Genomic DNA, 11,863 nt, shown 5'->3' with positions numbered 1-11,863 from the left:
GATTGAACTCAAGGCCCCTGGCATGCTAAGCAAGTGCTCTATCACTGAGCCAAAACCCCAGCCCAGGAGTGGGGAGTTATGTAAATTAAGTATGGAGTTTCAGTTTTGGAAGGTGAAGAGTTCAGGAACACACACACAACACACACACACACCCACACACACACACACACATACCACACACCACACACACACACACACACACACACACACACACACACACACGGTAAGCTGGCACAGCAACAGCAAGCTCTCATAGCAACCAATGCAAGTCAACCACGTGACCTCATTCCCAGCTTTCAGTCAAAGTCTAAGGGGCGGGGCCCCGGAGACCGCCACTCAGTACTGTGGCTAGAAAGCTGTGCGGGGGCGGGTGCGCATGCGCCGGGGCACTTAGCTCCTGGTTCTGGCCACGCACGGAATTTTCACTTGGTTTCTGAGCTGTGCTCTTTTGTCGCGCTGTGACCCACAGCTGTTGAGGGACCCGAAGGGAAGACTTGGGAGATCCGAAAGGCGGGAAAATAGAAATGGTGAGTGCAGGGTTGGGGGCCGGGACGAGGGAGGACGGCGGTTGGAACGCCAGGAACCGGCCTTGGCGCGCCGCAGCCTCCTCGCGTCCGCTCGGGAGCGTGGCCGAGTCCGCCGCGGTGACTGCTCGAGCCGCGGTGACCGCCGGCCGGAGCCCTCGCTGGAACTCCGCCCGCCGCCCGCGTCTCCAGGACGTGCGGGGACGGATCCGGGGTCCGGCCTTTGAGAATTCATCTGGGTGGGACGCTACAGTGCACCCAGGCGGCGTTTCCTCCCCGGGGACTTATGCCTGGGGAGGGGGCGTTCTTTGCTGCCCCGGGAGGAAACTGTGGCGTTCCCACAGTCGTTGCCCCCGGCCCGCGGTCTCCATCCCCAGGGAGGCCCCCGTCTGGCTTCCATCTGTCAAGCGTGTGGATGCCTTTTGCTCCGCATTGGAATTGTGGAGAAGCAGGACCCTGTCGCAACTCAGAACTTTTTCATTTCTTTCTTTGGGTTCCTTGATTAACTAACTACCATCACCCTTTTCTAGTTGTCCTTTGCACTTGGAAGTTTTATTCAGTTGTGTGTTTGTGTGCAATTTTTAGTTTTGTGTGGGAAGATTCGAGCTGATTGACAGATAATGTGCCAGAAAGCAAGAAAATTCTGAAGCCGAAACTTTGTTCATTTTAGAAAAAGAATCTCAAGATGTGAGATCAAGGTTGGGAATCAAGCTGAGTGGTGGGTGGCTTGCCTAGTGATGCTCAGGCCTGCATGTGAGATCAGGGCATTTAAGTTCTCTCTCAACGTTTTATTTTATTTTATTCTTCCTCTTTCCCGTGCTGCAGATGGAACATGGCACTTAAAAAAAAATTAAATCACTTTTTGCGTGTGCATGTCAAAATTTTTTTTTTTTAATTTTAATTTTTGTTGCGGTGCTGGGGATTGAACCCAGGGCCTTGTGCTTGTAAGGCAAGCACTCTACCAACTGAGCTATATTCCCAGCCCTTTATTTTTTAAGGGGTATAATTCATTCTTTTGTTGATGGACTTTTTTAATTTTATTATTTATATGTGGTGCTGGAAATCAAACTCAGTGCCTCACACATGCTAGTCAAGTGCTCTACCCCTGAGTCACAACCCCAGCCCTAGAACATGTTCAGATTTTTATTTTTAAAAGTGTGCTATTCATAAGGCTACTGAATCTCTTTATTTATTTATTTACTTTTTTGCAGTGTTGGAGATGGAATACAGGATCTCAGACATACTGCATTCCTGTTTTAAGTAATTAATTTTTTTCTATGTGCTGCAGATGTGTGTGTGCCCATGCTAGGCAACTACTGTACTACTGAGTTGTGTCCCCAGCTCTGAACTGCTATTTAAATGATATGATGAAAGCTACTAAAATCAGTGTGTACCTTTGAGAATTCTAGTATATCTAAAGGGTTGATTTCCAAGCTCTAATGTATAGTTTGTTACCTCTTCCTGATACCATCCTCCTGCCTCAGCCCCCTGAGTGGCTGGGATTGCAGGTGTGTGCCAGTGTATTTGGGAAAAACTTGAAAAGTTTGCAGTTCCATACTTTTAAAAAATATTTGGTATTGGAGATTGAACCCACTGAGCCACATTCCCAGCCCTTTTTATTTTTTATTTTTGAGGCAGTGTTTCACTAAGTTGCTTAGGGTCTCCCTAAATTGCTGAGACTGGGCTGGAACTTGCAGTCCTCCTGCCTCAGCCTCCTGAGTGGCTGGGATCACATGTGTGTGCCACTGCACCCAGCCTATAACTGTTTTGAAGATTAAATCTTAGAATTGTTTCCTGTGCAAAAAAGTTGAATTTTCAAAAGTCACAGGATCCAGACATGGTGCTGCATGCCTATAATCCCAGTTACTCCTGAGACTGAGGCAGGAGGATTACAAGTTTGAGGTCCGTCTGTGTAAATAAGTGTGGCCCTCGTCTCAAAAATAAAAAGGGCTGGGGCTGGGGAGATAGCTCAGTTGGTAGAGTGCTTGCCTTGTAAGCACAAGGCCCTGGGTTCGATCCCCAGCACCCAAAAAAAAATAAATAAATAAATAAATAAATAAATAAAATAAAAGGGCTGAGGGTGTAGCTCAGTAGCAGAGAGCTTGTCTAAAATGAGGAACACTGGGGGTTCAGGCTGAATACCACCAAAAGAAAAAGGAAAAGTAAGTTAATCAAAATAGTATGAAAGCAGGATGTGGCTTATATAAATTATTTATTTTACATAAACAATACAGACAAGCCAGGGGCTACGGTGCACTCTTGTGAGCCCTATCTACTGGCATGGCTGAGACAGGAGGATAGAAAGTTCTAGGCCAATGTTAGCAACATAGTGAGACTCTTAACTCAAAAAATAAACTCCTGGATGCAGGTGATTCTCCTTCCCTAGTCTCCAGAGTAACTTAGACTATAGGCTCCCTCCGAGCCTGCCCTGACCGCCCCCCCCCCCCCACCCCCCCCCCCCCCCCCCCCCCCCCCCCCCCCCGCTTTAAATTAGTTTGAGTAAGATATTTGTTTTTTATTGGTGTTTTCATAAAATTAGTTTTGGTTTTGTTCACCATCTAAATGAAATTTTTCTCCAAATTTGTTCATTTCTTCTCTAACTTACTATGTTCTTGTGCTTTACTCTGGGTTTAATTTGCTCCTGTTTTTAGTTTTCTAAGGTAGACACAGATGTTGTTGTAATAGGTTTCTTCACTGTATGTGTTCAACAGCATAATTTCACTCTGGGCACTGCTTTTGTGGCATTTTAGGAATTATGTTAATTACTATTTTTATTTCCCAGTGTTTTTGGATATCCTGTCTGCCTTTTTTTTTTTTTTCATATGACTTTTGGAAGGTCATATTGGCATTTCCTTGAGATCATTGATTGTTTCTTTACACATTTGCATAGTTTTCATGAGCCCCTAAAAGGGTATTTTTCGTTTCTATTGGAGTGCCTTTTATTGCTTTTATTATTTTATTTTATTTTATTTTTGGTACCAGGGATTGAACCCAGAGACACTTAACCACTGAGCACATCCCAGCCTTTTTTAATTTTTTATTTTGAGATAGGGTCTTGCCAAGTTGCTCAGGGCCTCACAAAGTTGCTGAGGCTGGCTTTGAACCTGCGATCCTCCTGCCTCACCCTCCTGAGTTGCTGGGATGACAGGCATGTGCCAATGTGCCTGGCTATTAACCTTTTGATTCTTAGAATTTTCATGTGTCTACTGAAATTATCCAGGTATTCTTGCAAAATTGATGAGTGTTTCTGTTGGAAACCTCAATGTATTTCCAGGATAAGTGGTGCACACCTGTGCAGTGGGCATGCTTCCTAGCTAAGTGGAAAGCTGAGGCAAGTGGATCCCAAGTTAGAGGCCAGCCTGGGCATCTTGGTGAGACCCTGCCCCAAAATTTTAAATGGGTTGGGCAGCTGGACATAGTGGTACATGCCTGTGATCCCAGGGACTCTGGAGGCTGAGACAGGAGGATTGCAAGTTCAAGGCCTGCCTCAGCAACTTAGTGAGACCCTGTCTCAAAATAAAATACAAAAAGTGCTGGTGATGTGGCTTAATGCCCCTGGGTTCAATCCCCAGTACGCACAGTGCCTTCAAAAATAGGAGGTGGTCAGGCAGCCTCCTCAACTTATTGAGACCCTGCCTTTAAATAAAATAAAGTGGTCTGGGGATGTAGCTCAGTGAGGCACCCTGGGTTCAATGGTCACTACATGGGGAGAAAAAAACGGTGGGGGATAGTTGCCTAGCATGTGTGATGCCTTGGGGTCAATCCCCAGTAACTGCCCCCATCCCCTGCACACACACCTCACCATATTAATTCTGTTAAGCTTATTTTAAATTTCTGGTCTAATAGTCCCCAGATCTCTTCTATATCTGAACTTGGTTCTGGTGCTTGTCTTAGCTCTTCAAACTGGGTTTTGAAAGTCTTTTTGTTGAATACTGGATCTCCTGTACTTGAGAAAAGGAACGGAAGAATTTCACACCTTCAATATGAGGTTTTAGGTTTATCCTTCTGGGTTTAGCTGTGTTATTTTTTTCTTCTTTCTGTGGAACCCACAGGTCCTCGCCCACTGAGCTACATCCCCAGGCCTTTTTATTTTTTATTTTGAGACAAGAGTATACGTTGCCCAGACTGGTCTTGAATTTGTGGTCCTCACTTTGCTGAGTGGCTGGGATTACAGGCCTGTACCACCGTGCCTGGCCTGTGGTGCTGTTGGCGGCAGTGTCAGAGTACACAGGTTCCTGTTTTTGCTTTGCTTTTCTCTCTCCTACCATTTCTAAATTTTGATAAAGATGTTCTAAAACCTGAAAGATGCAGACAGAAATGGTACAATATTTTTTCATTGTATTCCACAGTCATTAAAGGGAGAGCCTAATGACATAGTAGCAAGATGTGAAAACGTGCTCAGAGGTTCAAACCCAGGGCCTCCTGAAACTAGGCAAGTGCTCTGCCACTGACTGACACCCAGCGCCCCAGGTGTCGTATAAATTGCTGGGAGTCTCACAGTGGCATGGAGTACCTCAAACGACCCGGCTTACTACAGCTTGGATTCTCACAGGTCTTCTGCTCTCTCATATTTCTTGGCAAGAATAGTTTTTTTTTTTTTTTTTTTCCAAATTGGCTTTTATTTTATTTTTATATTTTTAGTTTGTAGATGGACCACAGTACCTTTATTTTTATTTATTTATTTTTATGGGGTGCTGAGGATCAAACCCAATACCTCCCTTGTGCTAGGCAAGCGCTCTACCACTGAGCTACAGCCCCAGCCCCCATTCTGCTAAATTTTATGAGGAATTGACAGTTGGTGTTCTGACAACTGGTTAAAATCAGTAAATGTTTGCAGACCACAGAGCCATGTGCGAATGTCATAGGGACTGAGGGTGGGTCCTCGGTGCTGCTGTTCTCACCCATCCTTTTGCACACATGTGGGATGTTTTAGGACTCCGTGGCCTTTGAGGATGTGGCTGTCAAGTTCACCCAGAAGGAGTGGGCTTTGCTGGATTCCTCACAGAAGAGACTCTACCGAGATGTGATGTGGGAAACCTTCAGGAATCTGGTCTTTGTAGGTATGAATCATATCATTCCTTGATTAAGTCAAGAAGAGAGCAAGAGGGTGGTTTGTTTGTTGGTACTAGGGATTGAACCCAGGGGCGCCCTATCTCTCAGCTACGCTGCCCCCAGCCCTTTTCATTTTGTTATTTTGAGGCAAGGTCTTGCTGAGTTGCTTACAGCCTCACTAAGTTGCTGAGGCTGACCTCAAACTTGTAATCCTCCTGCCTTAGCCTCCTGAGTTGCTGGGATCATGGGCATGTGCCACTGCTCCTGGCTAAGAGTTTCTTGATCATCAGCTGAGCAAGAAAGATTTCCAAGATGTGAAGGGTGGAAAAGGGATTACTTTGGTAAAAATATCAGACTGGGTCACAGCTAATCATGCACCTAGAGCCTCATGATTTTTCAGCAATTTATGATGATTTTTCTGGGTGTGAATTTTAGGGAAGAAATGGAAAGACCTAAACATTGAAGATGATGACAAAAGACAGGGAAGAAATCCAAGGTGAGTTGTATTCACAAAGAAGACAGTCTTCTAGTGCTACAGCACTTCAGAAACAAGCAGGCAGAAACAAAAGCCCAGGTTCTACTTTATCGTCAGAAGATTTTACCTACAATGTCTTTGTAAAAATGTCAGATGTTCAGGGTGTGAAATGTAGTTCACTTCCAAACAGTGTTAGGAAACCCCATGTGCAAAGATTCCTGTTTTGATGTAGAGGTGATGGAGTACTTTTTAATGCATTTAAAAATTACATTAAAGTAATTTTTTTTCAGTACTAGAGACTGAACATAGGGATTTGGAGATGGTAGGTAAGTGCTGTGCCACTGTGCCACTGAGCCACACTCTGTCCTTGTCCCTTCACTCTCAGTCTAGACAGCGCAGGAAATGGATATTTTTCTCTGAAAGTGATTCAAATAAGAATTTAACACCTGTTAAAATATATGCATAATTATTAATAAAATGGCTTTTGAAAAATGTAATACTCATTTTTTTATGAAAGTTATGTGGTAGACTCCATGAAAAGGAAAGAGGGTAATGAAGTAGAAAAAATTTCAGCTAGATTTCAACTCAGTCTCACCAAAGAAGCTGTGACTTGTGCATGTAAATGTAAATCCATGTAAATGTAGTCTGTGTGGAAAAGTTCACGCATCTGTCATTCCTTCATAGGCACGTCCGATCTCAGGCTGGGCACAGACCCTATGAATATCAGGAACATGGAGAGAAGCCATATAAATGTAAAGAGTGTGGTAAAGGTTTCAGTTGTCGCAAGTTCTTTCGGGGCCATGCAAGGACTCATACTGCAAAGAAAGCCTTTGAGTGTAAACAGTGTGGCAAAGCCTACAGTTATCGCCATTGTCTTCAGAACCATGAAAGTATTCATACTGGAGAGAAACCATATGAGTGTAAACAGTGTGGCAAAACTTTCAGATTACTGGCTTTCTTTCGAACGCATGAAAGAACTCATACTGGAGAGAAACCCTATAAATGTAATGAATGTGGGAAAGCCTTCCTGTATTACGAAACTTTTCAGGGACACATGTACGTTCACACTGGAAGGAAATCTTTTAAATGTAAGGAATGTGGGAAAGGCTTCGGTAGCATTGGAGCCTATCGGGGACACAGGAACATCCACACTGGAGGGAAGCGCCACCAGTGTAAGCACTGTGGGAAACACTTCTCATATTACGCAAAATTTAAGAGACATGAAAGGAGTCACACTGGAGAGAAACCGTATCAGTGTAAGCAGTGTGGTAAGTCCTTCAGTATTTCCATAGACTTCAGGTGCCATGAAAAGAGTCATACTACAGAAAAACCCTACAAATGTTCAGAGTGTGGTAAAGAGTACAAATATCCACAGAGCTTTCGATTGCATAAGAAAACTCATACTGGAAAGAATCTTCACAAATGCCAGGAATGTGAGAAGTCCTTTGTTAGTCTCGCAGCCCTTCAAGTACACAGGAGAACACACACTGGAGAGCGACCATATGAATGTAAGGAATGTGGAAAGGGCTTCCTGACGAAAAGTCAGTGTCGCGTGCATGAAAGAATTCATACCGGAGAGAAACCCTATAAGTGCCAACAGTGTGGGAAAGCCTTCAGGTACTCCAGCTCCTTTAGGGTACATGAAAGGATCCACAGTGGGGAGAAGCCCTATCAGTGTCAACTGTGTGGTAAAACCTGCAGCAGTTCAAATGGAATTCGGGCACATGAGAAAACCCACACTAGAGAGAAGCCCTACGAGTGTAAGCAGTGTGGCAAGGCTTTCACCAACCCGTACACTCTTCGAGTGCATGAAAGAACTCATACTGGAGAGAAACCTTATGAATGTAAGCAGTGTGGGAAAGTCTTCACGTATTCCAACTGTCTTAAACTGCATAAAAACTCAGGCTGTATAGAAGCCCTCTGAATGTGAACCGTGTGGTATGGCCACTGCAGATGTTGCAGTTATATTTGAGTACATGAGAGAAGTCACAGCAGAGGAAAAACCCTGTGGATGTTAACAACGTAGGAAGGCCTTCATTTATTCTAGTGACATTGGAGAACACGAAATCACAGGACAGAAACTAGTGCATGTAAGCTGGTGGTTATGGCACATGCCTGTAATCTCAGCTACATGGGAGATTGAGGCAGGAGAATTCCAAGTTCAAGGCTGGCCTGGGCGATTTAGGGAGACCCTATCATGAAATAAAAAATGGACTGGAAATATAGTGCAGACAGGTAGAGTGGTTATAGAGCATGTGTAACACCCAGGGGTTAATCCCCAGTATTCCCCACCCCCAACATAAAAGAATAAAGGAAAACCTTATGCATATAAACAACATGGAATATCTAAGTACTTCAGGTTTGTTCAGTTGCACAAACAAATTTATCATGGAAAGAAACTCTGAAATATGAGGAATCTGGAAAATCCACACAACCTTTGGAAGACACATGAGCATGCATGTTAGAGAGGAACCCTTAAAGAAAATGTTGAAACTTCTTCAATCATCATGGTTTTCTTTTTTCTTTTTCTTTCTGGTACTGGGAATTGTCCCCCAGGGTGCTCTGTCACTATCTCCAGCCTTTTTAAAATTTTAAATTTTGGGGGTGGTGTCACTATATTGCCCAGGTGATCTTGAACTTCTGATTGACTTGCCTCAGCCTCCTGAGTTGCTGGAGCTACAGGTGTGCACCATCACACCTGACTGAAAGTTTTCAACTTTAACAATTATTTCCAGTCATTCAATAAGTCCAACTGGACAAAAGTGCAGTAAATGAATTATGGAAAGCCCAATGCAACTCATTTCATATATAATGCTTCAGAAAGTTCACAGCACGGTTAGTCTCATAAATGTTTCAATACACTGTCTTTATTTGTGGCTCATTCTTTTTACCATGATTAATTATTAAAATCTGCCAAAAAAGAGAAGGTAATGTTATCACGGCTTTGTAAGCATGATTTGGTAGTGTTGTCTTCGATTTCCTAGTCACATCCTTAGCTTAACTGGCACTGGAGACATGCAGTTCTTTAAGTGGGTCATGAATATCTTAGACAAACCTCAGGCTGGGTGCTCTGCTTTCCTGTACTCTCGCCTGGTTTTTCAAGTGTCCAGTTTGCATGAAAGAGATGCAGCCTCCCTGCCCCATGTTAACGTAGCCTTAGGAAGGGTACTTGCAGAAATCAATCCTCCAGTGGTGCCTACGGAATGGCCTGGGAGTTTTTATATTTGGGCACATCCTGGTAATCGCTGTACTCTGTGCTGCTGTCCAAGAGCGCTGACTGGCTGGAGTGGAGGCCGGGACTGGATCAGATCCTACCACGTGAAATGCCTTCTGTAATAGGACTCACACATTCTACCGTTGAGCCTGGAAGTAAGTCTTCTAGGATAGAAAATGAACTGAGGATCTGGAGAACAGGAATCTGATTACTTAGAAGTGGGTGATCTTGTTTTTTTTGTCCTACTGAAAATTGTTTTCAATACTGGGAATAGAACCTGGGCATTCTATCACTGAGCTACATTCCCAGCCCTTTTAATTTAGAGACGGTCTTGCTAAGTTGCACAGGCTGGCCTCAAACTTGGCCTTCTCCTGTCTCAGCTTCTTAAGTTGTTGCAACTGGAGGTGTGCATTACCATGCCCGGGCTGTCAAAACTCCTGAGACGCTTGTCAGTCCAACCGCTGACGCACTTCCGACCCTTCCTCTGATTCCTGCCAAGAAAGCTCTAAGGTCTGCGGTCAGAGAGCTTCGGTTTCCCTTCGTGCTGTTTCTGTGAGCTGGAACTGACTGACGACGCCCAGCCCGGGGCAGTTATGGTCACGTGATGTCTCTTGGTGCTGGTGTGTTAATACCACATGACAAAACTGGATGGCATCTCTGCCTCCCTGGGGGATGGAGCTGTTGTGCTGATCACATCAAAGCTGACGCCAAGCATAGACGTGGGCTTGCCACCGATAACAAGCTCACTTTCTGGCACAAGTGTCCTTTCAGGTTCAGAGATGCACATAAAGCAACGGCTCCATCAATCTTGTTCCCAAGAGGTTTTCACACAAGGCTGGACCAAATCCAGTTGGAACGCTCCAGAAATCTTGAATCATCCTTACGTTCCAGGGATAAGTCTCGCTGTTATGTTGTGTAATCTTTTAAATATGCTTCTTGATATGCTGTACTCATGCTTATGTAAGAATTTTTGAATAATATTCAAAAGAGATATTCGTCTCCAGTTGTCCTTGGAGTTTCTTTTTCTACCTTCTGTGTCAGGGTTACCCAGGCCACATAGATTAATTTTTTTTCTTTTACAATAGGTGGGATTGAACCCAGGGAAGTGCTCCACCACTGAGTTATAACTCCAGCCCCCTCTCCCTTCCTATTTTGACATGGGGTCTTGCTAAGTTGCCTAGATAGGCTTCAGACTTGTGATCCTCCTGCCTCAGCCTCCCAAGTTGCTGGCTTTATTGGCATGTGCCACCATATCCAGCTCACATAGAATGAAGTTGCATGTTATGTTAATCAACTTTTCATTGCTGTGACCAAAATTCCTTTCAAGAACAGTTTAGAGGAGAAAAAAAAGATTTATTTTGAATAATGGTTTCAGAGGATTTAATCTAAGGTTAGCTGGCCCCAAGGCAGAAACATCATGGCGGAAGGGCATGGAGCAGGAGCGCTGCTCAGCTCATGGCAGCTGGGAAGGAGAGTGAGAGGGAAGAGGAAATGGGCCAGGAGAAGATAAACCCTTCCAGGGCACACCCAGGTGACCTGCTTCCTCCAAGCAGGTCCTGCCTCCCAGAAGTACATTCAGCTATCAGTGGATTAATCCATTTATAAGGTCAGAACCCTCATGCTTGACCTCTGAACCTTGCTACACTGGAGACCATATTTTTATCTTTTTGGTACTGGGAATTGAACCCAGGGATGCTTTACCACTATATCCCCAGTCCTTTTTATTTTTTGAGACAGAGTCTCATTAAGTTTCTGAGACTGGCTTGGTATTTGCTGTCCTCCTGCCTAAGCCTCCCAAGACACTGGGATTGCAGGTATACGCCACCACCCCTGGCTGGGACCATACTTTAACATAAGCTTTTGAGGGACAGTATAAATCTGCATCATGTGTTTCTCCCTGTTTGATTTTTTAAAAATTTTGAAGTGTGAGGAGTATTGCTGTTCATTCCTTAAGACTCTTGGTCCCTGGCTTTATTTGTTGAGAAATTTAACTATCAATCTTATTAGTCAAAGGTTTGTTCAGATTTTCTGTTTCTTCATGATTGAGTCTTGGCTGTGTGTTTCTACATTTCTTTCTACTTCAAACATGTTATCTAACTTACGTACTCCTAGAGACTTGATTTTTAAAAAAATTCCTGTGGTTGAACCCAGGTCTTGGTATAGGTTACACAAGTGCTCTATGGTAGAGCTATGTCCCAGCCCTTTGGGGAAGGGTGCAAGAAAGATTAACAGTAGAATTTTTGGTACTGTACCATGGTCCTCTTATGAAAAAGTATTAAGGATTTTTCAGCTTGAGGATATCAAATATACCTCCATTTGTTCTAAATTATGATATTTGTCAAAATGGTATCTTCTGTCTGTGCTCATTTCAGTACTCCTTGACTTATTACCCTGTAAAATCCTTAACCCTGCTTGGTATTTCCTGTGGGAAATCCCAGTGGACATGCATAGATACTACTTTACCCACAGGAACAACCTAAGATGTGCTAGCACTTCAGAAATGAGCCTAGGAATTGAACCAACAAAGAGGAAGTCCATGGTTTAATAAGATCCATATCACATCACTTCCTGTATATAACACATGGATGATGCCAAATT

General features: G+C 43.9%; 1 protein-coding gene across 1 annotated transcript; it reads left to right on the top strand.

The window, feature by feature from the left end:
* Nucleotides 1-378: 378 nt before the first annotated feature.
* On the top strand, nt 379-10,255 carry LOC124968710 (zinc finger protein 709-like). The gene is made up of 4 exons (XM_047531429.1): nt 379-527; nt 5,458-5,584; nt 6,012-6,072; nt 6,736-10,255. Exons 1-4 carry the CDS (start codon nt 525-527, stop codon nt 7,973-7,975), a joined length of 1,431 nt encoding a protein of 476 aa, XP_047387385.1. The 5' UTR covers nt 379-524; the 3' UTR covers nt 7,976-10,255.
* The last annotated feature ends 1,608 nt before the right edge of the window (nt 10,256-11,863 follow it).

The sequence above is a fragment of the Sciurus carolinensis genome, chromosome 17 (genome assembly GCF_902686445.1).
Source record: "Sciurus carolinensis chromosome 17, mSciCar1.2, whole genome shotgun sequence".
NCBI lineage: Eukaryota > Metazoa > Chordata > Mammalia > Rodentia > Sciuridae > Sciurus > Sciurus carolinensis.
This window is presented reverse-complemented; position numbering and strand designations above follow the sequence as displayed.